Here is a 25,654-nt window from a genome sequence, read left to right as displayed (position 1 = left end):
TGATGATTCCAAGGTGATCTTTGTTCGAGTTGGGCTTTTTTCCCTTCCTTGTTGAGCACTTTGAGATTTCACTGAAATCTGAGGGGTTCTACATTGATTTCTGGCAGCCTAAACCTGCCTTTGTCCCCACCACCATGACCAAACACAGAACCAGCTGTGGCCAGGGATGCTGCTCCTTGGAATGGGGATTATGATACAAAACCAGTCATCATTAGCCTTGGATTTACAGAAAGGTTTAGTGATCTGCAAGTTTTCTTTTCCTGATTATTCCTGGTGATACAGCAGTGAGAGCTACAGAGGGTAGAGAGGGCTGAGCATCCATTTCCTGCTTCTTTCTGATAAGAGAGGGCCATAACTCTGTCCCTTTTGTGCCATAACTCTGCCTCTTTTGTGCCATAACTCTGCCCCTTTTGTGCCATAACTCTGCCCCTTTTGTGCCATAATTCTGCCATTTTTTGTGCCCTAACTCTGCCCTTTTTCTGCCGTAATTGTGCCTTTTTTTGTGCCTTAACTCTGCCCCTTCTGTGCCATAACTCTGCCCCTTTTATGCCATGATTCTGCCCTTTCCCCACCTTTTTTCTGCAATTTTTTGTGCCTTAACTCTGCCCTTTTTCTGCCATAATTCTGCCACTTTTTGTGCCTTAATTCTGCCCCTTCTATGCCATCTCCGCCCCTTTTGTCCCTTAACTCTTCCCTTTTTCTGCCATAATTGTGCCATTTTTTTTGCCTTAACTCTGCCCTTTTTCTGTCGCAGCTCTCCCCCTTTTATGCCAAAACTCTGCCCCTTTTATGCCATAACTCTGCCTTTTTTTCCACCCTTTTTCTGCCATTTTTGTGCCCTAACTCTGCCTTTTTTCTGCCATAATTGTGCCAATTTTTTTTGCCTTAACTCTGCCCCTTTTGTCCCTTAACTCTTCCCTTTTCCTGCCATAACTCTGTCCTTTTTCTGCCATAATCCTGCCATTTTTGTGCCTTAACTCTGCCCCATTCTGTGCCACAAGTCTCCCCCTTTGTCCCTTAATTCTGCCCCCTTTTCTGCCATAATTCTGCCACTTTTTGTGCCTTAATTCTGCCCCTTCTATGCCATCTCTGCCCCTTTTGTCCCTTAACTCTTCCCTTTTCCTGACATAACTCTGCCCTTTTTCTGCCATAATCCTACCATTTTTGTGCCTTAACTCTGCCCCCTCTGTGCCACAAGTCTCCCCCTTTGTCCCTTAATTCTGCCCCTTTTTCTGCCATAATTCTGCCACTTTTTGTGCCTTAACTCTGCCCCTTTTTCCCCTCCCAGCTGCGGAACAACAAGGCCAAGGACGTGTGCCTGGACCAGGGCCCGCAGGAGAACCACACAGCAATCCTGTACCCGTGCCATGGCTGGGGCCCCCAGGTGAGGCTGGCACTGCCAGGGCCAGGTGGCACCAGAGGGGACAGCCTGGGGCTGTGCCCTTGGCTCTGCAGTGTTAAACACACCTCGGGGCTTTTCCCTGCAGTGTTTGCTGGATTCCCATCATCCTGCCAGAGCTGCAGGGAAAAGCCTTGAGGGAAGCTTTCAATTCACCTTTGTGAATTGAAAACGTTGGAAAGCTGAAATTTTTGCAATTTGCAGCAAAAAAAAATGAAATTTGTAGTTTAAAATCAAATCTTCCAGACAAAGGAAGATAACAATAATCATGGATGGACACCAAATCAAAAAGGGAATAAAAAAAAAAACAAACCCAAACAGGGAACAAAAGGCTGGAAAAAAACAAAACCAAGCAGGGATAAATCTGAGAATTTCCTTCCCAAGGCCAGGTTGGATGGAAGGTTGGAATAAGATTATCTTTAACGTTCCTTCCAACCCAACCCATTGTAGGATTACTTCTCTTCCACCCAGCAGAATAAACCCAGACTAATGGGGTAAAGAAAACAGTGCTGTGGTAATGAGCCATTTCAGCTTGGCTGGAATTGGTTTTCCAGCACTTCTTTTGCCTCACTAAAAGTTTTGGAGCATCTGGGGCCCAGCAGGCTCGAGGAGGTTCATTTTCAGCTAAAAACAAAATGTACAGTTCAAGGAATGGGAAAGCATAAAAATCCTGTTCTCACTCCACAGTCACCCTGGACTAAGTGATCCCAGAGTTCATCTGAGCCTGAGCTGGGAACTTGAGGAGCTGGGAAGCAGCTGTGGGGTGGAGAAAATCCCACCTTGGGTTACCCCGGCCTTAAACAAAGATCAGTCCCTGGGGCTGATGGAGTCCCTGCTACACAGAACCTGCTCTTGCCCAAAAACCCCATTTTTCTCTTTTTCTTTTTAAATGGCACCAACTGCCTTTTGCACCTTGTGGCTGGAAATCTGAGCCTCTAAAGTGCATTATTGTGTGAGAAACTGGATTGGGCTGCCACAGCTGCTCACCCTGGGCTTTAGGGTGAATGGCTGAGAACAGGTTATTTATTTTCCCCTCGGTGTTATTGGGATTAAGTTTAACAATGTTTTCTTTCCCTACGTGAGGTTCTGAAGTCAAATTTTTCTGGCTGCCTGGAGCTTGCCCATTTCATCCTTCTTGGTCTTCCCTCTCCATATCAGCCCTTCCCTCTTCAGCTGAGAGCCAATTCTTGGCAGCTCCTTTGTTTCCTGATACATCCAATTGTTGAAACTCCTGGGAAATGCTGGTTTTAAGGAGCTATCAGTGCGTGCAGAAGCTTTGAAATGGCACCATGAAGGAAATTGGACTTTCCCTACAACTGTTTAATTAATGGGCTGCAGGTTGTAATTTAGGGCTGGGAATGGAATTAGAAGCAATGGAAACTCTGGTTTGGATATATATATATATATATATATATATATATATACACATATATATGTTTAATTTTTATTTATTTTTACGTGCATGCAACCCCACAATGAACTGTTGAGCTCCTTTGGAGTTGCTCACACCCCAAAGCACACGTGGTGTCCTAAAATCCCCCCTTCTCTCCTTGATCCTGGGCCCACCCCAGACATTGTGACATCCCAGACACTCCTTATTCCAGAATACAGGAATGGTTTCACTGCCAGCCTTGGCAGGAATGAGAGAGGGGCAGCTGTGGGCTCCCTGCTGGCACTGGCACATCCTGGGGACAGCAGGGCCATGCCTCCTGCTCCTGCCACACCAGGGGTCTTCTTGGAAGCCCTCCCTCCTCCTAAATCCAGTCCCAGCCCATCCCTCTGGCTGTGGATCCCCAGAAGGAGTGTTGGGTGTGCCAGGAGGGATCGGTGCCATTCAAGGACACTTCGTGTCCTGTCCCAAATTTCTGCTCTCCTGTGACTGCCCATGGATTTCAGCTCAGCCTGGATGCAGTTCAGTGGTGGCTCTGAAGGCAGGTGAGATCTTGCCTTTACTCACTCATCCCCCACCGAATAAAAATTTAGGGATTATTCTCTTATTTTCCCTTCATCTTTCCATTCTCTCTGCTTCCATTCACTTCCAGGTCAAATCATGATGAGATTCCATCATCATCCTTTTATCCTGTAATTATCTTGAGGCTGCTGATGGATTTTTTCCCCTGCTTGATGGCTTCATCTTTGAGGCAATCCCTCATGGAAGCACCTTGCTGTAATGATGTATTACACTAATAATGCAGCCATAGCTCATTGCAGTGACACAGCTATGGTGATATATTAAGGTGATAGAAAGCACTATAATGCTATAAAACTTAAGATAATGTTCACCCAGCAGAGCATTTCATTTAATTATAGGATAAAATATGTTTTGCCCATTTAAGCAGTAGAAGCTGAGGACAAAGCCATCAATACTGAGCTCATGGGGGACACAGCAGGAGCAGGGGTGACGAAACAGCACCCTTTAATCAGATCAAATTGTGGCAAAAGGCAAATCCTGAACATTTAACTCATGGCTGCTAATTGATGCTCTGCTCAGAGCAGAAGGGAAGCTAAACAACCTGAAATTATTTTCCAATAGAGTCAATGAAGGTCATCAAGGCTTTTATTTCCCAGGTGCTGGGATGTCTAATTAACTTTCTGCCATCCCTGAGATGCAGCCAGCCAGAAATCACAGCCACGGGAGATGGATTGGAGGTGCAGCTTTGCCAGGGGGGATCAGCCCCAGCCCTGAGGCAGCTGAGGCAGCTGGGAAGGGGCTCAGCCTGGAGAAAAGGAGGCTCAGGGGGACCTTGTGGCTCTGCACAGCTCCTGACAGGAGGGGACAGCCGGGGGGTCGGGCTCTGCTCCAGGGAACAGGGACAGGAGGAGAGGGAACAGCCTCAGGCTGGGCCAGGGGAGGATCAGGGTGGATTTGGGGAAATTCCTCCCTGGAAAGGGTGGCCAGGCATTGGAAGTGGAGTCTCCATCCCTGGAGGTGCCCAGTGAATGAATGGAGGTGGCACTGAGTGCTCTGGGCTGGGGACAAGGTGGGCATCAGGCACAGCTGGGACTGGATGGGCTGGGAGGGATTTTCCAGCCCCAGGGATCCCGGGATTCCCCCCAGGGACAGCTGAAGGTGGGAATGTGGCCAGCTGCAGTTTCCTGGATTTTATGGAAGGTTTTATGGAAGGCTGTTCCAGGGGCTGTCAGTCAGTGCCTCTGCCTGGGGATGTGGCTTTGGTTAAAGAACTCGTCAGTTTGAGCCACTTTGAAATGCTTGGCTTGGGAATAGTTTTAAACCATTTTCCTTTGGTCCTTTATCATGGTCTTTCCCTTGCTTCTTGTCCTGTCCCAGGGTGTGTTAGGGCCAGGAGAGGAGCAGAATAACAGAAGAGGAATTAGGGCTTGGAATTAACCTCTCCAGTGAGGAAAGGCTGGCAGAGCTGGGGGTGCTCCCCTGGAGAGGAGAAGCTCCAGGGAGAGCTCAGAGCCCTTTCCAGAACCTAAAGGGGCTCCAGGAGAGCTGGAGAGGGACTGGGGACAAGGGATGGAGGAACAGGACAAGGGAATGGCTCCCACTGCCAGAGGGCAGGGATGGGTCGGATATTGGGCAGGAATTGTTCCTGGGAGGGTGGGCAGGCCCTGGCACAGGTGCCCAGAGCAGCTGTGGCTGCCCCTGGATCCCTGGCAGTGCCCAAGGCCAGGCTGGACAGGGCTGGGAGCAGCCTGGGACAGTGGGAGGTGTCCCTGCCATGGCAGGGGTGGCACTGGGTGGGATTTAATGTCCATTCCAACCCAAACCAGTCTGGGATTCTATGATCAAGGTCTGGGCTGCTCCTGACCCCTCCTGTGGGGAGCAACTGGAGAATGAACGTCAGGGAGATACAGAACATTTTCTGCTCTGGTACACAGCATTTTCACTCCAGGTGTAACTCCAGCAGCACCTGGGAGCAGAGCCAGGCCCAGCCCAAGGGAGCCCTGACTGGGTCTGGGGTCATGAGCTGCAGTCCAACCCTGTTACATTGTTTTAACTTGATTTCCAGTGTTTAATTATTACAGCCCAGATAACCCAAACTCCCAGTGGGATTTACTGCCTCTTCCCTGGCATCTGGGTCACAGATATGCTCAGTTAATTAACGTGCTGAATCCTCCTTATTTGTCTGCTGGATAATGGCCTGATTCATAATTTAAACAAGCAGCTGTGGAGATCTCTCCCTTGAACTATAGAAGGCAGGACACTGGCGTGCCTTTCTCCTCACTCCAGAATTTCAATGTGTTTAGGGAAATATTTTGGTGTCATTCCATGAAATGGAGGAGTCCTTTGTGTGCCTGCTGTCCCCAAGGGCATCACCCCTGCCTGCTGCTGCCATCCTGCCTCCCCTGGCAGCCCCTGGCAGCCCTGGGCAGTTGGATCCTGTGGGAATGGCCCTGGAATCCTGGACCTTTCCTAAGAGCAGATCCAGGCTCCCATCCCAGTTCTGGTGCTGCTGCCTGCTTGGAGCCCTGGAGGCTGTGCCAGGCACCCAGAGGCACCAGCCCAGCCAAGGCTGGCTCACCCAGCACGCCAGGAGCTGGGCCAGCAGGACCAGCCAGGGAAAACCATCCATTGCCCCATCCCACCTCGCTCCAGGAGGCTGCAGGAGTCTGCTCCAGCAGGGCTTTAAGGCTTGGGATTATTCCTACCCCTTGTCTCAATTCCTCATATGCATCTGGAAAAAAACAAACCCAAGCAGGGAATAAAAGGCTGGGAAAAAAACAAACCCAAGCAGGGATAAAAGGATGGGAAAAACCCCACATCCAGCTCTGCTTTCCCCGTGCATCCCCACAGAAAGCTCCCAGGGGCTCTGTGTCGTCCTGTCTCTCTGTGCTGATGCTCTGAGGTGCTGAGGGTGTCCCTGCTGTCCCCTTTCTGTCCCCAGCTGGCTCGATACACCAAGGAGGGCTTCCTGCACCTGGGGGCCCTGGGCACCACCACACTGCTGCCCGACACGCGCTGCCTGGTGGACACGGGCAAGAGCCGCTTCCCGCAGCTGCTGGACTGTGACAAGGTCAAGAGCAGCCTCCACAAGCGCTGGAGCTTCATCCAGGTGTGTCTGGGGCTGCCCTCGGGGCTCCTCTGCTGGGTCCCCAAGCCTGGAGCCCTTTGTCCCAGCCCAGCCTGGGACAAAGGGGAAACGGTGCCACGGCACAGCGAATTCCAGGTCCTGGGGCAGAGGGAGGGGGTTAAGAGGGATCAGGGCATCATTACCAGGATAATTTCTAATCAAAGTTTTCCTCTCTGGTAGCAGAAAGGTGGATCTGGTTATGTCTAATGACTTCCAGATTCCTTTGTGTCTTGTGGAGGCAGAGTGAAATTCATTCAGACACTTGTGTCCCAAAGCAGAGTGTGAATAATACAGCTTTTACAGAAGGGTCCCTCTTCTCAGCAGGATTTAAAGGTTACAGGTGTCCCTTGGGGGCTGTCAGGGACAGTGGATGCTCAGCCCATTTATTTGGGGGATTCTTTTATTGTTTGCATTGCATTCCCACCCAGCTGGGTGCCCCTTCCAGCAGTGCCCTCCTGGTCCTGGTTTGCTTCACAGGCAATGAATATCTTCATTTTTCCATCTTTCCCCACCTGCCCTCACTGCAGAATGGAGCCATCCTGAACAAGGGCACGGGCCGGTGCCTGGAGGTGGAGAACAGGGGCATGGCTGGCATTGACCTGATCCTTCGCAGCTGCACGGGGCAGAGGTGGACAATTAAAAACTTCATCAAGTAGAGGCTGAAAGAGTCAGGGAAGTGTGACTTGAGCCACGGCTGACGGGGACTGATCCGCCTGGACTCCTTTGGAAAGGATGGAATATCAACCACAGCTTTATTTGTGTTCCTGGGAGAGGACCTGGGGGAGATGGGCAATTGTGGCTTTATTTTTACTGTATTTGAGTCTCCCCCAGCTGATCCCAGCTGTGTGGAGCTGCCTCAGAGCTGTTCCCTCTGGCCAGCACTCCAAGAGGTGCCGCATTCCCTGCTGGAGCAGTCTGCGAGCATTTACTGACAGGGAATTTCTGCTTTCCCACACAACTCCAAGCTCTCCCAAAGGGCTGGGGAGGCTTGCACCACGACCCTGGACAGACCTGCCTGGCAAGTGTGGAAACTGAGGAACTTGGGAGAGGAAAAGGTTCCAAGCCCCCAGAGGAGCCGAGTTTGAAGGATGTGGTGTTTTGCTGGGTCCTTGTTCCCTTTTCCCTTTCCTGCCCCTGCATCCAGCAGCCCCTTCCCTGAGTTTTGGAGAAGCAAAACACCCCCCCAGCAGCTCCCAGGGATCTTTCCAACCCTTAATCACAGAAGTTACCCAAAACAATGCAGTGGAATAAACCCCCTGACCTCCCGTTGCCCCCCTCTCCATCACCCACGCACTGCTGGCCAAGCACCTCCCTCCTTGGAGAGCCCAAAGGGCACCTTGGGAATGGCCTGGGGTGTCTGCCTGCCCTTCTGGGTGACAGCAGGAATGTTCTCTGAGGCTTGAGCACCCCTGTCCTGCCTGCTCAGGCGTGGCCAAGGTCCCCCCAGAGTCACTGCAGCCCTTCCTGGGCTGGGGAAGGGACAGGGAGGGAAGCCAAGGCACCAACAAATGGCAGCTTGGCTGAAATTCTTGGCCCTGAAGCCACTTCAGGTTTGTTGCTCTGGTGGAGGGATCTCACCTGATTTATTTTTGGCTCACAGTAATCCTGGCTGCCAAATCCACCTGGGAGTCCTCTGCCTGGGGCCCTGCCTGGAGACAGGAAACAGGATCCTGCAGAATTCTGTAGGTGGGTGGACGCAGGCTTTGCTCAGCAGGGAGGAGAAACCAGCCCATCTCCTGTCCTTCTCCCAGAATAATCCTCTTTGGCTGCCCTCTGGCTAGGGTGCACTAAAATAGATTAATATATGAGATGGATGTGTAAATATGTTTCCCAAGCTGGGATGTGCACAGAGTCCTTTGCTGCAGAGCACTCATGCCTGTCTTCCATTTGCATCAGGATGAAGCTCCCTGGATGTTTAACGAGCTGAAGTTCCAATGCCATGCAGCAGGTTTATAACTGATGTTTTAGTAATTTATTGAACAGAAGCAGATATTTCATTGTTCCTTCTGCAGCAGCTAGCATCACCTAGGACTGATTGTTCATTTAGGCTTTACAAGGCTCCCTCAACCACTGGGGCTGTCTCTGATTTTTTTTTCCCTTGCCTCCCTTAATGAAGTAAAACCTCTTAGTTGTCCTGACCTGCAGAGTAGAGAGTCAATGTAGAATTTTGCTCTCTTTTTCGCTGTTGCATCATCCCTTGTGTAATAAATTTGAGCACTTCCAAACCCAAAATGACCACAGCTCTGTGGATGCATGAGCCAGCTCCCCTTGCCTTTGTTGCTGCCTTCTAAGAGAAGCAATTTCCTGGTGACTCCAGGACACCCTGAGGGTTTTGAGACCCCACAGCTCTGGTCCAGCTGGTGAAACGCCCTTAAACTGAGCAAATACTGGAGGGAGAGACTGTGTGGGTCAGGATAAGCAGCCAGACAGCCCCTGGATGTCACCTGTGCTGTAATTCAGCCCAGCTCAGGCCCTGCCAGTGCCCAGGGTGGCAGCAGATGGCTTTTGTCCCATGTCACAGTGGTGGGTGAGGTCCCACAGCAGGGCTGGATGGGACCAGTGGCTGCTCCCTGGCTCCATCCTGGCTGTGCTGAGCCCCTGGCCAGGAGGGCCTGGCTCTGTCCCAGTCCCTGCTGTCCCTGGTGCCACTGTGGTCCCTGTGCCAGGTGGCACGAGGATCCTGCTGCTGCTGAGCTCTGGGATCCTTTGGAAAGTTCAGGCTCTGCCTTTCCTTCGTGCTCCAGGAGGAGCAGCAGCCCCTGGCTCGGCACAGGGAAGGGAAGGTGCAGATGAACTCTTGGCTCCAGGACCCTCAGCTGGGGCAGAGCCCTGGGGAGGCGTTGGCCCCTTCTCCCTGCTCCAGCTTCCAAACCGCTGGGAACAGGAGCAAAATCAGGCTGAAAAGTGGGAATTGGCTCTGCTGTTCTGTCCTGACGCTGTTAGTGACCCCGGGAGAAATCTTGTCTGAGATCTGGGTCTCGTTGTTGCATCTCGCTTATCTCTAATCATCTGTTAATTGCTTTAAGAAGTGATCTCCAAGTGATTCTTATTAAATATCTGGTTTGAGCCTTGCCTCTTGAGTGATTTTCAAAAGATTCTCTGCTGCTGAGATACAGAGGCAGCCATTCCTCTCTGTAACTCATTTAATAGCAAAGCGCTGCTGTTTTAATAAAACTTCCATCTTTAAAAGAAATGGAAATGAAGGAGAGTTCAAGAGAGATGGTGGGCACAGATTAACTGTAATTCCATCCACCCCTGCTGCTGCCACTCACCAGGGTAAGAGTTACACCCCACAAGCTGGAAGGAGATGTAATGTGGTCAATAAAGCAATACTTGCATTCCCAAGCCCAGGCTGGCTGTCCCTAAATGTTCCTGAATGACACCTGGAGCTCTGGAGCTTGGGGCACCCCTTGAACCCATTCCTTCCACCCCTGTTCCGAGCACCGGGTTGGTGCTTTCCTGGTGGAGGGAAGGGTCTCTGTGGGGCACGGCAGGTGAGGGCACCCAGGTGGGCATCACCTGGGCAGGGGCACATCCAACCCTGCTGGGCTCTGGCAGGATGGAACGGGATGGAAACCTTGTGGAACCCTTGTGGGGGGCATTTCCCACCCTCAGGGCTTCCCCAGGGGTAAGATTCATGTTGGAAAATGGCTCAATCTGCTTTAGAACAGATGGAATCGTGGAATCCCAGAGTGGTTGGGGTTGGAAAGGACATCAGAGCCCATCCAGTGCCTTTCCACTGTCCCAGGCTGCTCCCAGCCCTGTCCAGCCTGGCCTTGGGCACTGCCAGGGATCCAGGGGCAGCCACAGCTGCTCTGGGCACCTGTGCCAGGGCTGCCCACCCTCCCAGGGAACAATTCCTTCCCAATATCCCACCTATCCCTGCCCTCGGGCAGTGGGAGCCATTCCCTGTGTCCTGTCCCTCCATCCCCTGTCCCAAGTCTCTCTCCATCTTTCCTGTAGCTCATTCAGGTCCTGCAAGACCACAGTTAAGGTGACCCCAAATCTCCTCCTGTCCAGGTGAACATTCCCAGCTCTCCCAGCCTTTGCTCCCAGCAGAGCTGCTCCATCCTTGCTCATCCTGGGGCCTCCTCTGGGCTCCTCCAGCAGCTCCAGCTCCTCCTGTGCTGGGCCAGGGCAGCTCTGCAGGTGGGGTCTCACCTGGGCACAGGGGCAGAATCCCAATCCCTGCCCTGCTGCCCACACTGGGACCAGCCCAGGGCCGGGGGTTCAGGGCTGGGCCATGTCCAGTGTCACCCACAGCAACCCCAGGGTTTTCTCCCAGGGCTGCTCATCCCTGCCTGGATGGATCCTGGGAGCTGCCCCAGCTTGAACTTGGCCTTCTTAAACTTCCTGAGATTCCCAAGGGCCACTCCTGGAGCTGTCCAGGTCCCTCTGGATGGCCCCATCCTCCAGGGGTGTCACTGCACCCTCAGCTTGGTGTCACCTGCTGAGGGTGCCCTTGATCCTTCGTGTGTCATTGATGAAGATATTTAAATACCACTGGCCCCAGATCTGACCCTGAGGACACCACTGGTCACTGATGTCCAGCAGGACTCTGAGCCATTGACCACAGCCCTCTGGAGGCAGCAGGGACTCCTCCTCTGCAGGAGCTTTGTGCTGCCCAGGGCAGAGAGCAGAACGTCCAGAAGGTTCTCTCTAAGCCCTCAAATCACACAAAACTCTCATTTCAACATGGAAAGTTGAACTGATGGACTCCCAACGGCAAAGCCTCTGCTTGGGCACAAATCCACTGCTCATGGCCACGGAGCTGAGCACTCCAGGGTGGAAGGAGGCCCTGGGAACTCTGCAGCTCCTCCTCGCAGGTGGGAAGCCATCCTTGCTTGGGCTGGGACTGGAAAAACATCTGTGGCCATCAGGAGTTACCCTAATGTGACATCCCCAACGTGGGAATAATTGGCATTGACTGCATGATTCCAGCAGGCTGATCCATCACTTTATTGCACTGTGCTGTATTATACTGTACTAATTGAGAAACTCATCACCCTTTGTCTTAGTTTGAAAAGACAGGAGTCTGTGAAGGAAGGCAAGAGCCTCCTGTGAAATGGAAAAGGTAAAACCCCCTCCCTTCGAATTACCACAATTTCAAAATTAAAAGGCTCTCAGGCAAAGATATGGGAATGGGAGTAACCATTCTTTACTAGGAGAAAAACTAAATTAAAAAAACTGTAATTAGTACAAACAAAACTAGTGATAGAGTCAGAAACCTGACACCCTGAGGAGTCAGGGGGTTGGTGATAGTCCAGTTCAATGGTGGCTGCTCCTCCTGGAGGGGCAGATGAAATGCTGCTGGAGCAGGGATCTGTAGAAGGGTGGAGTTTTCTCTGGAGGTCTGGGGATGGAGTAGCTGGGCCTGGTCTTCCTCTGGGGATCCAGCAGGGAAGAAGCTGCTCCTCTGGGAATCCAGTGAAGGGCTGCCCTGGTGTCCCAAAAATGCTGATTTTATGCAGGTAGGAATGCTTGGCTCCTCCCTCTGGGTGGAGCATCTCACCATGGGCTGATGGAACTTTACCAGTCACGCAGGGAGTCATTCCATGGCCCATTAACAGAAGATATCTCCCCGGAGGGAGACATTGTTCTTGGGAGAGATAAGAAAACTGCCCCACCTCCAACAGATGGCAAATAGAATCCATGCTGATCTTACAAACCAGGACACCCTTACAGCCAGTTCAGTACAGTCAGACCAGACTGATCCTTCAATCCAAACAGCATCGCCAGTTATGAAATCACCCTTTGGTAAACAAATCTCCATAACACATTCCACATGTGCACAGCAACAGGCGCAACAAGTGAAGATAAGAATTATTTCTCATTCTTTTCTCTGATCTCCTCAGAGCCTTCCCCAGGGCAATGCCTGGGAAAGTTGTGCCTGCAGCTCTGTGGCCACAAGGAGTCTCAGCTGGATTTCCAAGGACACTGGGATGATTTCACAGAATCACAGAATCACTGGGTTGGGAGAAACCTTCAAGATCATTGAGTCCAACCCAGCCCCAACACCTCAACTCACCCCTGGCACCCAGTGCCACATCCAGGCTTTGTTAACACACCCAGGGATGGGGACTCCACCACCTCCCCAGGCAGTCATTCCAGAACTTTATCACCTTTCTGTAAAAAACTTCTTCCTAATATCCAACCTGAGTTTCCCTTGACTTGATGAAGGACTGAGGTCTCTCCCCTGGCACTGCCAAACTTAAACAATCCTTTAAACATCCGAAAGCCTGGGAGGGGAGGGGACAGCCCCAGTGGGGCTCTGCTGTCCTCTGCTCCCTCTGCCCCCCGGCCATGCCCTCCCACCCCTGGCTGGGAGTGCAGGGGCAGCCCTGGAGCCGTGGGTGCCCCGGGCTCAGCTTTGCCCCCTGCCCAGTGTCAGCTCCCAGGGACCTTCACTCCCTTCATGTTTCCACTTTGGTGCTATTTTTGTTCCACTTTCCCCTTGTCTTCAGTGCTGTCTTGTCTCAGTTTTGTGTCTTGGGCTGCCTCACATCCCCTCTTTGTTCTCTGCAGGAGTCTGCTCCATCCCTGTCCCCTCTTGCTCCTTTATTCTCTGTGTGTTTTCCTTTGTTTGCTCCTTTTCCCTTGTTATTCCTTTTGATTGCTTATTTCCACTCCAGATTTTTTTTCACACTCTCTCATTCTTTCCTGTTTTTCATCTCTCTTCTTCTTTTCTTCTTGCTTTGTTTCCCCCTTTTTCTTCTCTCTCCTGATGGTTTTGTTCTTTGTATGTGCTTTGATTCCTCCCCTCCTGCTTCCCTCCCCGAATTCTCACTTTGGGTGGAAAACCAGCCTTTGATTAAATTTTAACCAAACTGCCTAAAATCCAAATCCAGATCTTTTTTCTTTCTCTTTTTATTGCTAAGAAGGAAACATTAGCACAGCTCGTGACAGCAACTGGTGCCCATCCTGCTGCAGTGCCTTGGCACAGGCTGGCAAGTGGGGATGCCATGGCCAAAGCCCTGGATTTTCCAGATTCCAAGCCCTCCCTGCCATGGGTAGGTGCAGACAGTGGGTGGATCCTGGTTTCAAGCAGCAGAAATCCCTGGTGCTTGGGGACAGGTCTCTCTGAGGTGTGGGGTGAGCCTGTGCAGGGTCTGGATCACCCATGGAGATCCAGGAGACAAAGGGATGATCCCTTTGGGTCGTGGGATGGGACAAAGTGGATTTGCTACAACCTGGATTTGCTACAAGCTGGGATAGTCTCTTTTTCTAATGAGGAAAAAAAAAAAACCAAACTCAAAGTTCCATTGGTTTTTATGCTGTTCTTGTTGAGCTGAATGAGCAGAAGAAATGCCTGCCCAGGTGTGCCCTGGGGTGGTGGGACTTCCAGGGGAAAAACCAGGAAATGTGGGGCAGTAAAGGGGGAATCAAGAAAGGGAAATGAAGGGATCAGGCCAGATTTGGTGGAGATGAGCACTGGGCTCATCCCTGGGCTGCTGCCTCTGGGATGGGGCTGGCTTTGGCCAGAGGAAGGTGCTGGACCCGGCACAGGGAACTGGGAAGGGTCAGCCCTGCCACCATGGCTGGGTTGGGAGGTGCTGGGCAGCTGCTCGGTCCCCAGGATGCCCAAACACAGCCCCTTCCTGGGGGATTTTCATCCCATCTGGTCCTGAACTGCTTTCTCAGGCACCCCGTCCTCCCTGGCAGAAATGGGGTTTGTGGGTCCTGAGTCCTTCTCCCTTCCCCAGCCCTGACAGGGAGGCTGGATGGGTTCTTTCCTTCTGTTCTTCTTTCCCGTGTTGTGTTTCTTCTGATCCAGAAAAGATCAAGCCACAACTCTGTGTTTCCCAGCCCCAAACCAGCAGAACCCTCTGGTCATCGTGGAATCACAGAATCCCAGAGTGGTTTGGGCTGGCAGAGACCTCAAAGCCCATCCAGTGCCACCCTCTGCCACGGGCAGGGACACCTCCCACTGTCCCACAGCCTGGCCTTGGGCTCTGCCAGGCATCCAGGGGCAGCCACAGCTGCTCTGGGAAATCCATTCCAGCACCTCACCACCCTCAAAGGGAGGAATTTCATTCCAATATATGTGAAATAAATCCACAACCTCTTGTGATAGATGAGAAACGCCAACGGTTGACTCACAGTTAAAAGGCAAATATCCTGTATATATGTTAGGAGAAGTTTTATAGATTTAGAGTTATGTTTTACCCCCCTTGTGTTGTTATCAGGGGTGCTCTGGGTTTGGGATATTTGGGAAGGTTGGCTTGTTATCATGGCAACAGCTGAGCCCCAGTCAGGATGTCAGAAGTGATCCCAGCACTGGACAGAGAAGGAGTCCATGGACAGAACTTTGGGAGGGGTAAAGGGTTAAAAGGTGAAACCTCCATTGTGTGGGTGAGCACATGGTGGGAAAAATCTGCTTTAATATTTTCTCTATTCCCTCTTCTGTTGTAGTTTTGATAAGGTTTTAATAAACCTTCTAAATTTTTTGGGAGTATCATTCCTCAGCCCCTGGAGCCAGGAAGCCTCCACGTTTGGTGCAGAGCCTTCACCCATCCCAAACCCTCTCTGGGAAGAGCCCATCCAGCTGCTGAGTGTGTGACCCAGTGGCCCCAGGATCAATTATAAATGCCATTAATTATCGGCACTCCTCTCCCGCTGCTCGGGTAATTCCCTTGACCTCCCGTGTTTAAGCGGAGCAGCTCCTGCCGAGCTGCTTTGTTGCAGTTGATAGCGAGATAATTGCAATGCCATCAGTGGTTAAACTGCTTCAATAGCGCCGGGCCCTCTCCTCGGGCCTTTGATGGATATCTAACAGTGATTGCAGATTAATCAGCTGCTGGCTGAGCGAGCGCCGACAACGGCAGAACATTGTTATAGATACACACGATAATATTGGCTTTTCACAAACGTTAAAATGGATTTTATATGTGTGATACTAAAGTAACTTTGTTCTAAAGATATCGCTTTTATTTCTCTTGTTAATTAAGATTAGTGCAATAGCTGATATAAATATACTTGTGTTAAAATGCTGCTGGAATGGGATAACATCCAATGGACACAGGATGAGAACACCTGGACAGATGTGCCACCCATCAGCACTCACTGACTGAAGGCAGCGTGGGCCAGGACCAAGCTGGAAGTGCTAAAGAGGAGCCAAAACCCCAACCAAAAAACACAAATACTCTAACAAGGCAGACCCGAGGAGGGGCCATGTAAATACATATTCCTGGAAAATGCAAACTAGCTTATGGATATGCATAAGAGTCTATGAATATGCAGCAGGCTGATGGAATTAAAAGGTATTTAAGATAACAGGACGCCAAGATGCACCTGGTCATAATAACCTTTGCTCTGTGGTCCTTGTTTCCTATTGTCCTTTATTATAACTTTTTACATTTTCAACGGAGAGTGAACGTGTTTTTCACAACGTGACGTTCCCGAGATGCACATCCCAAAACCAGAACGTGGGGAGCGTGCTGGGGGCAGGATGTGGAGCTGGCTGCTCACCAGTCCTGCCAGGGAGAAGGAAATGCAGCCTGAAATCTTCTCCCAACTCTCACCCATCCCTGTTAGCACCAATTTCCTTTTCCAGGGAACAGCAACAGCAGCAGGCAGAGAGGGGGATTCACTTCTCAGTCTGACAGGAATTACAGAAGAGTTGGAGTTGCAGGGTGAGGAGGGAAAAATGCTGTTTAAAATTTACTTTAATATTTGATTGTTGCAGTAAGGTAGAAAAATTATAAGAAAAAGACCTCATAAAAATCAGGTCTGCTCTGTTATTTCAGTGGCTGGCCTTGTCAGGCTTTGCAAGTTCCCGTGTTAAAGCAATCCTGGTGTGAGCAGTTCATTGACACAACAATCTGTTCCTGGGTAAAAACCAGGAACAGCACCTGTAGAAACTGGTTTTACACTGTCAGATAGGAAAATGAAAACTATCTCTCACAAACAACTTTTCCTGCACGTACACACTGGGGCTTGGAGTGACCAATCAATTCAGGGCAACAACTTGTTACTGACCAATAAAGTAATTAGTGAGAAAGCTCCTGACTAATTGGAGTCCCACTCGAGGTCTGTAAAACTGTATAAAAACCAGTTATGTGAATAAAGGAGGGGCTTTTTCCACCATGAAGAAAATGGAGTCTGTGAGATTTATTCTGGTATTTGATGGCCCATGGAATGAGGGGCCCATAGTGTTCCAAATTTCCCCAGGAAGAGGCAGGAAGTAAAACATATTTATTACCTGAGCCTTTAAACCTTAAAACCTGGGGATCAACCAGCTGCTTTTCATGTTTTATGGAGGGGTTTCCCCCACCCCACGAGTTTGTGTAGGAAATGATGGAAAGTAATCCACTCCCCTGTTTCTCTGTGATTTTGCTGTTGGGCTGCACTGGGACACATCCAGCCAAAAATGCTGCTCCTGCTCCTTGAGGAGACCCAGCCAAATTTCCTCCTGCTCCCATCCTGGGCAAGAGGGATGAAGTTTTCCTGGAACCACAGAGTACCCTGGAAGGGACCCCCAGGGATCAGCAGTGCAGCTCCCAGCCTTCAACAGACACCCCAACAATCCCAGCCTGGGCATCCCTGGAGCTGTGGCAGCATCAGGGCTGTGCCCATTCCATGGGCAGCCTGCTCCTTGGAGATGTGGGGTCAGTTCAGCTGTGTAACTGCATCCTAGAACGCCTCGCTCAATGCCTGGACCCGTGTGAGACTCTGAGCAGCACGGGAAAGGTGTGATTGTTTTCCAGAGAGTTTTATTTTCCTGCTTGTGATGCGGTGGGAGCACCCAGGGTTCTGCTGAGTTTGCTTTAATTATTGTTATTTGTGTGTAAACACACCACGAGCTTGTTGGAACCACTGGGCTGGAAAACTGCCTGCGAGGCTCCTGCTCCTCTCAGCAGTGTTTAAAACAGTTCAGGAGTGTTATTTCCCAGCTCCCCTGCCTGCCTCAGCTCCGGGTGTTTATCACGACAGACCTGGGCTGGGCGGGTGCTCCTGGGCTGGTGTGGGAATCCAGGGCTTCCCTCTGGCTGCCCTGGAAGCTCTGGGATCCTGGCAGGAGTCAGGAACCCCCTGGACAGAGCCCCCAGAGACACTGGCTGTGATCTCTGTCCATGGAAAAGAGTTTTCAATCTTACAGGATGAATTACCAGCTCTGAGTGTTTGATATCAGTAATAATTAAGTGTGGCACCGGTGCAAAAGTAAAATTTTAGGATTCTAGATTAGGGATTCAAAGGGGACAAGATGGAGGAAATTGGGTGTGCCCTGTCCTTTTTCTCCTTCTTCATGCCCTCCATGTCTCACTGTGGTGTTGGCATTTTTCTGTTGGTTCAGGCTGGGGACACACTGCCCAACGTAGGTGACAGATATTGGCACGTTCTTGTAAATGCAGCCCAGGGAGTTTCTGGTATTTAATGTTTGTAACATCCCACTGAGGGCAGAGCCCCACACGCTGCCCTGCAGGACAGAGCTGGGCAGGGCAGCAGAACATGTGAGAGATAAACAGAATAAACAACCCTGAAACCAGCACAGATGAGTTATGACTTCTGCTTTGGCAGCGGGGCTGACAGACAGAGACTTTTTACAATCCAGGGATCATCAATACCTCAGATTCTGACAGGCTGGGAGTGATGGAGCGGCAGCACCTGAAGGGAGGGATGGGAGCTGGGAAGGGCATTTGGGAATGCTCCTGGAGCAGGGCAGAGCTGGTCCTGCCCCAAGGAGAAGCCTGTGAGCAACGTGTTCACCTCACTTCCCACCCTGGAGTCCCCTGGAGAGCCAGGGAGGAGGTGGGTGCTTTATTCCTTGCTGCATTTGGGGTTGTCCCCTTGCCCTGCATCCCCTTGAGCCACGGGGATCTCTAAACACCTGCTGTGCTTCATATTCCCTCTACAGCCCTCACCTCTGCCAAACTCTCACCTGGGAGGTTGCACAGGTACTGCTGTCCTCCCAAATCCACTCTCTGTCCTCTCTGCAGGAGGCTCCTGAGTGTCCCCATCCCTGCCAGGGCCCCAGGGCTGTTCCCTCTCCCAGGTGGCCCCGGGCAGGTGCTGGTGGCCCGTGCCCCAGGACAGTGCTCAGAGCACTGCAACCCTGCTAGAGGGAAACACTGAGGTGCTGGCAGGCAGAAAATAACTCAGTTTAAACCAGTGAAACCTCCCCCAAACCAGTCAGAAACGCCAGCTGCAAGAGTTGAACCTGTGCGGTGGGATTTGGGGTTTAAGGATGGGGGACACCGGGAGCCTGCCCAGGCTGGGCTGTGCTGGCCAGGGATGAGGCAAGGGGAAAGGGGCAAGGGGAAAGGGGAAAGGGAAAGGGAAAGGGAAAGGGAAAGGGAAAGGGAAAGGGAAAGGGAAAGGGAAAGGGGAAAGGGGAAAGGGGAAGGGGAAAGGGAAAGGGAAAGGGAAAGGGAAAGGGAAAGGGAAAGGGAAAGGGAAAGGGAAAGGGAAAGGGAAAGGGAAAGGGAAAGGGGAAAGGGAAAGGGGAAAGGGGAAGGGGAAAGGGAAAGGGAAAGGGAAAGGGAAAGGGAAAGGGGAAAGGGAAAGGGAAAGGGAAAGGGAAAGGGAAAGGGAAAGGGAAAGGGAAAAGGGAAAGGGGAAAGGGGAAAGGGGAAAGGGGAAAGGGAAAAGGGAAAAGGGAAAAGGGAAAAGGGAAAAGGGAAAAGGGAAAGGGAAAGGACAGCTGCTCCCTCACTGCCACCTTGTGCCTGAAAACCAAACAGCCCGGCAGGTCTGCAGGGCTGTCACAGGGGGATGGCAAAGCCCAGGACATCCCTATGGGGCTGGCAATTCCCAAATGGGGCCAAAAATGACTTTTGGATGAGGCTCCCCCCAGAGCAGCCCCTGCTGGGAGCGTGGCTTTAGGTGCAGCTTTACCAGGGCAGGCTGAGCTTTTAAACCTTTGCTAAAGGTTTCAAAATGTTTTTGTCCAACCCAGCTGGAGGGGGCACAGAGCTGGAGGCTGTGCCCAGGCATCCTGTGCCAGGGCCTTCCCTGTCTCACCAGATCAATTTCTTCCCAAGATCTAATTTAAATCTCTCCTTTTTTCATTTAAATCTGTTCCCCTTTGTCCTGTCAGTATCTGTCCATGTCAAAAGTCCTTTTCTCTCTTTTTTATGAACCCCCTTTAGGCCCTGGAACAGGCTCTGAGGTCTCTCTGGAGCCTTCCCCACTCCAGCCCCAGCCCTGCCAGCAGGCTCAGAGCATCCTCATGGTTTCCTCAGGATTCCAAAATCTCCGTGTCCTGCCTGTCTCATCTGCAATAATGGGAAAGGAGGAAAGCCTGACCTCTGAGAACTCAGTGGTGGGACACGAGGGACAGGAAAACAGGAATCTGGGCAGCCAGAGGTGACCCGGTGCTGTGCAAGCTGCAAAATCATCAGCACTGGGAATTCCTGGGTCTTGAGAGCCTTGGACTTTTCCAGCATGGAAATGCTGTGAATTTCCAGAACTCTGCCTGAACTCTTGGTAACTCTTTATTAGAGACATCTCTGCACACCACAAGTGACAAGGGAGGGCTTCAAAAAGGGGGAAAAGGAACCCAGGAGGAGGAACAAGAAGGGAGGAATTATGAATCTGCCCTTTGGGAAGAGCCCCTGGGGCAAAAGGCCTGGAAATCCCAAAACAAACACCTCTGGAGCATGCAGAGGGATGATCCTGTCCTGTGGCTCAGGGACAAACCCCAGGAAAATCTGGATTTCCTCTGCAGCTGGTAATTATCCAACCCTTGGGAATGAGAGAGGAGCAGAGGGCGTGGGGCTGGGCTGGGGTTGGAGCTTCACTTTGAAAGCTTTGCATGGCAGGGAGGGGTCTTGGGGCTGCTTGAAGGGGCTTTGCCTTCAGCAGCACCTCCCGGTGCTGGGACCCGCTTGGGGCCAAGGTGGGCAATTCCAGGGGCAAGGAAGGGGCATCCCCAACCTGAGCTGTGCTGGAGGTGCTGAGCAGGAGCATCCATTTGGAAAAAAAAAAAAAACCAAAACACCTTTCAATCACTTTAGAACTTTTTCATAGTCAGAAAGTCCTTGTAGATCACAGAATTTCCTGAGCTGGGTGGGATCCCCAGGGATCATCAGTGCAGCTCCTGGCCTCAGGACACCCCAGCAATCCCAGCCTGGGCATCCCTGGAGCTCTGGCAGCCTCGGGGCTGTGCCCATTCCCTGGGCAGTGCCAGCACCCTCTGGGGAAGAACCTTTCCCTGGGCAGCCCCTTCCAGAGCCTTTCCAGGAAGCAATTCCTGCCATGTCCAGCCTGCCCCCCTAGTGCCTGTGGGGAGCAGCTGCCTGATCTGGGGTCTCAGGCCTGACCTCGCCCAACTCCAGGCTCAGGAACTGGGAGCCGCAGGAGAGGTGGAGCAGCCCCCACTCACTGACAGCTCAGCTCTGTCAGATTAAGCCAAAAAACAAAAAATAAAGGTAATTAAAGTGTTAAAAATAACACTTCATAACAACAACAACAACAAAAAGTGTGTTTTAAAAACTTCTTTTCTATTTTTAGTCTCATAGAAATAAAATAAAACAAATGTTATAATTTACACTATCACAATCAAAAACTATTTCTCAATTATAATACATTATAAGTGTTTCTCAGCCTATCAACTTTTGTTACACTGTGTTGTAAATACTTTAAAACTAATTATCTAAAATTACTGTTTATAAGTCTTACTACAATACATCTTTTATAGCTCTATTTCTCTAAAATATCTAGTCGTATTTATAAAACTGTCTTCTGAAACTTATTTCTAATTCCATTTCTCTCGATAATATTTTATAATATTTCTCCTATTTTTATAATATTTCTCCTATTTTTAAAATATTTCTCCTATTTTATAATATTTCTGAGTCAGGATTTCTAATCTCAAGGTTTACATACAAATGCACACTACGTGAACCTTCTATTAAACTTTTAAAATTCTCTACAAATCCATTTCCCACAAGGTCTGGAGCTTTTCCCTGCTGAAAAAAAGCTTCAAATTAAACATCCAGCAGAGATGTTTATGGGATTTACGGGACAGGAGGGTCAAAAACACCAGCAAGCAGCACAAAGAATTCCAGCTGTGCACAGCCACAGGCTCTGCTTCCCCAGGGAGGCTCCTGCAAGGAAACAACATCAGAATCCAATTCCTGGGGGTTCCTGCTGGCTTCCAAGGATGGCACAGCTGGCCTGGCACCCCTGCAGCTCCAGCCTTGTGCATTTGTGCTGCAAAACCAGGAGTCACCCCCTGGCACCTGCAGGGAGCTCACCTGGCACAGGGGGGCTCAGCCGCTGCTCTCTGGGAATATCTCCTCTCCTGCTTTCTGATCCCAAACTTTCTTTCTTGGAGCCGTTCATCCAGCCGGGACCTCTCCTGCCCTTCCCAAATAAACGTGGTTTTACTTCCCACCACGAGAGGTCCCCAGGAACCGAAGGAAAAAAAAACCCAAGATCCAGTTGGAAAATGCATCCAGGAGGGAGCTGGGGAGGAAAGGTCTCGTCCTCTCCCAGGTGAGATCATCAACACACCCCTGGCTGCTGGGATGGGCTCTTTGGGGTGAAATCCCCAAATTTCCCAGCAGCTGTGGGAAAGCTGAGGTGCTGTGGGAACTCTTCAAACTAGGGGGAAACCAAATTTTTCAGGGATGCACCAACGCAGCTGTGGTGAGGTTGTTCCTCCTCAGTGCTCAGGGTGTCTCCAGTGGCTGGGATCAAGTGTCCAATTTTCAGCTTTTTCCCCTTTCCCAGCCAAGAGGAGCTCATTCTGTGCCCACAACCTCCTTAGGAGGATAAACACATTCCTGCTAACACAGGATCCTGGGATGGGGTGGTTTGGATTGGAGGGATCTTAAATCCCACCCAGTGCCACCCCTGCCATGGCAGGGACACCTCCCACTGTCCCAGGCTGCTCCCAGCCCTGTCCAGCCTGGCCTTGGGCACTGCCAGGGATCCAGGGGCAGCCACAGCTGCTCTGGGAATTCCATCCCAGCCCCTCCCCACCTTCCCAGGGAACAATTCCTGCCCAATCTCCCATCCATCCCTGCCCTCTGGCAGTGGGAGCCATTCCCTGTGTCCTGTCCCTCCATCCCCTGTCCCCAGTCCCTCTCCAGCTCTCCTGGAGCCCCTTTCAGCACTGGAAGGGGCTCTGAGGTCTCTCTAAAACCTTTTCATGTCTCTTCTGAAGAGTCCCAGCTCTCCCAGCCTGGCTCCAGAGGGGCTCCAGCTCCTGGAGCATCTCCATGGCCTCTCCTGGATTCATTCCAACAGAATTAATTCCACATCTTTCTGGTGCTGTGGGCAGTCGTTGCTTTCTTTCCTCTAGAAACTGAAGACCACTGAAGAAATTTTTCCTCACATCCGGCCCCAACCTGCCCTGGTGGAAATGGCATTTGAGAAAGTCCCTCTGTGCCAAGGGCTGTGGATGGGTCACCCTGTCCTTCCCCTGGCATCTCCACGCTCCCCTGGCTCCCACAGATACTGGCTGGGAGTCCAAAGCAGAAACTCTGGATTTGTGCTGATCTTTGTCTGAAACTCTTTAGAGAGCGTTTGTAGCAGTGGAAGTCATTCCCGACCTTTGTAATCAATACTTCAGCAGCTGAAAGAATTGCTTTAAAGGGCTTCGAGGGACAGAGCTTAGTCCATGTAAACACTGCTATTGTCCTACTCTGAACCTCATTAATCCACCTGGACACCTCCGAGCCACAGGAGACAACTTTCCAGGCAGTCCTTCAGCCTGGGCCAGCTCAGCTCTGAGCTGTGATCTCAGGTGTGCCCAGCACAGGGCCCAAGAGACGGGCATCGGTCTCTGTGTAAGCACATTTCTCTCCCTCTCAGGATTTTCATAGAGGTGCACAGAGAGAAATGAAAGAGAAAACAATTTCTATTTCTGCTCCTTGTTTTTTCTATGTGGAATGTGTTTGAAGAATTGTTTACCTGGGGTGATGGCTTGGTTGGATTCTGGTGAGGATTGTTGGAGCCTGATGGCCAATCCAACCCACCTGGGGCTGGACTCAGAGAGGGTCACGAGTTGTGTGAGAGTTAGAGAAAGTAGCATGTAGTTTTAGTATCCTCCTTTTATATAGTACATTGGTGTATTTTAGCATAGTTATAATAAAGAAATAATTCAGCCTTCTGAATTGAGTCAGACATCAGCATTTCTGCCCATTGGGTTCGCCTGCATTTACAATAGCTCTCAGATTCAGTCAAAGAGAGAAACTGAGAGTTTCTAACCAGGCAGAAGCCTGGGAATCTGTTGGAAAATAATGTAAATAATTCTTTATCTCTCTTGTTGTTCATATTGTTTATAGTTCTATCACTGTGCATCAAACACTCTGCCCCAGTGGTGTGGGTTGTTTTTACTTCAGGACCAATGGAGTTGGTCTGCACGAAGCTCTGTATAAAGAGCGATGGATTTTGAATAAAATCAGAGTTTTACTCTCAGCAGCCTTCTGAGCAGAGTCTGCTCATTCCCATCCTGCCTCAACAGCATCAGACAGGAGCAGGGTTTGGCAGCTCCACAGAGTTCCTTTATTCAGCACCCAGAGATGACAGCTCGCCCCTGAACAGAGCAGAAATTGGATTTTTATGGGGAAAGCAAGGGTGCTACAAAGGGGAAAAACCAATGGGTTACACAGAATCTACATGGGACCCCTGGCCCTGAGCTGGTGGCTGCCTGCAAAAACTCCGAATATCCAAGGATATATCCCAGACGCCAGCTGCCCCCACCTCAAACTTGTGCTGCCCTGATAGACCCAAGGGAGCCCTACAAAGTGACATCAGGGACCTGGACTGGTGTGTTTTCTTTCCCAGGGAAAAGGGCTGGAGTTCGAACTCACCATGGCCAAGGAGGATTTCTCAGTCCAGGAGGGCTGAGGTGATTTTATCACTGCCCTCTCAAGGGATATCTCTCTAAGGCAGAGGTCTGGCATGCTTCTGTGTCTCCACAGCTTCTCCCATATTTAATAAAAAGGCATCACCAACAGTTCTTTTAAAGCAACATAAAAGGCATGAGAACATAACACAATAAGAATCACAATAAAAATCCATAAAGAACATTTAACTAAAGATGAAACCCATCCAGTTAATCCCCATTGTCCTAAAAGTTCATTGACCCAGTGCAGTGCTGTGGTTTGTGCTGAGGACTGGGGCACCAGTGGCATTTCAACCTCACCAAGGCTCTGTGAGGTGGCCAGCAGTGCACTGCAGCATTTCCCTCCCCTTTTCAGCCCCTCTTCCCCTCTTTGGGCATTTCCTTGGCTTCACGAGTCCCTGGTGCCCAGGGTGTGGGGATCCCCTGCCCTCTGCTCTCTCCGTGTGTCACAGCAAGAGCAGGCTGGGCTGGGTGCTCCAGCTGGGAACTCAGCCCACGTCTCCTGGGCTGGAGAAGGTGCTGGCACCCCTGGCACGGTGATCCCATGGACGTGGATGCCATCATTAGCAGGAAAACTCTGGCCTCAGCTCCTGAGGCTCCTTGAGTGAGGGGTTTTCACTTTCAGAGCCCACAGAATCCCTGCTGGACTCTGGGATCCAAGCAGAGCTGTGGGAAGCAGCGCTCAGCCACCAAAGGTGCTGGGTGCAGGGAGGGGTGACAGCCTGAGGACAGGGAGGGGACAGAGGCAGAGCTGGATTTAGGTGGTGGCTGTTGAAGAGCTCAGATCTGGAGTGGATTCCTGAAGGAAAACACACTCTGTCTCCAGGGAGAGCTTCCAGTGTTGAAAGGGGCTCCAGGAGAGCTGGAGAAGGACTGGGGACAAGGGATGGAAGGACAGGACACAGGGAGTGGCTTCAAATTTACAGAGTGTGGGTTAGGTGGGATGTTGGGAATTAGGAATTGTTCCTGGGAGGGTGGGCAGGCCCTGGCACAGGTGCCCAGAGCAGCTGTGGCTGCCCCTGGATCCCTGGCAGTGCCCAAGGCCAGGCTGGACAGGGCTGGGAGCAGCCTGGGACAGTGGGAGGTGTCCCTGCCATGGCAGGGGATCATCCTTATGGTCCCCTCCACCCCCTCAATTCTGTATCAGCCCTTTCTGAGGGGATCTGGACAGGGATGAGGCCCTGCTGGGGCAGAGCCTTTTCCTATGGACAAAGCCTGTGCAGCTCCACAGGATTTCTTGCAGCTCCTGCAGGGCTGAGGCAGCTCTGCTGTGGAGGGAAGCACTGCATGACCCAGGAAAGCTGAGATTATCCTGCATCAACAGCCTCCTGTGGCTGCAGAGCCCAGAAGGAATCCCAGGAATTGACTCTTTGGAGGACAAGGTGGGAACTGAGGGCACAAAAGGAATGTTTTTGCCCA

General features: G+C 51.1%; 1 protein-coding gene and 1 long non-coding RNA gene across 2 annotated transcripts in view; both read left to right on the top strand.

Annotated features, from left to right (window-relative positions):
• Positions 1-9,783, top strand: part of GALNT17 (polypeptide N-acetylgalactosaminyltransferase 17) — a 214,197-nt gene extending 204,414 nt beyond the window's left edge. The window contains exons 9-11 of the mRNA XM_077787478.1: positions 1,289-1,384; positions 6,253-6,420; positions 6,966-9,783. Coding sequence (XP_077643604.1) covers positions 1,289-1,384; positions 6,253-6,420; positions 6,966-7,094 — 393 coding nt within the window. The 3' untranslated portion in view covers positions 7,095-9,783. The remainder of the gene's footprint in view (positions 1-1,288; positions 1,385-6,252; positions 6,421-6,965) is intronic.
• A 777-nt stretch (positions 9,784-10,560) lies between these two features.
• LOC110472029 (uncharacterized) lies at positions 10,561-16,533 on the top strand. The gene is made up of 2 exons (XR_002465682.3): positions 10,561-13,448; positions 15,461-16,533. It is a non-coding gene; the product is annotated as an uncharacterized LOC110472029 (long non-coding RNA).
• The last annotated feature ends 9,121 nt before the right edge of the window (positions 16,534-25,654 follow it).

Source organism: Lonchura striata, chromosome 20, assembly GCF_046129695.1.
Source record: "Lonchura striata isolate bLonStr1 chromosome 20, bLonStr1.mat, whole genome shotgun sequence".
Classification (NCBI taxonomy): Eukaryota; Metazoa; Chordata; class Aves; order Passeriformes; family Estrildidae; genus Lonchura; species Lonchura striata.
This window is presented reverse-complemented; position numbering and strand designations above follow the sequence as displayed.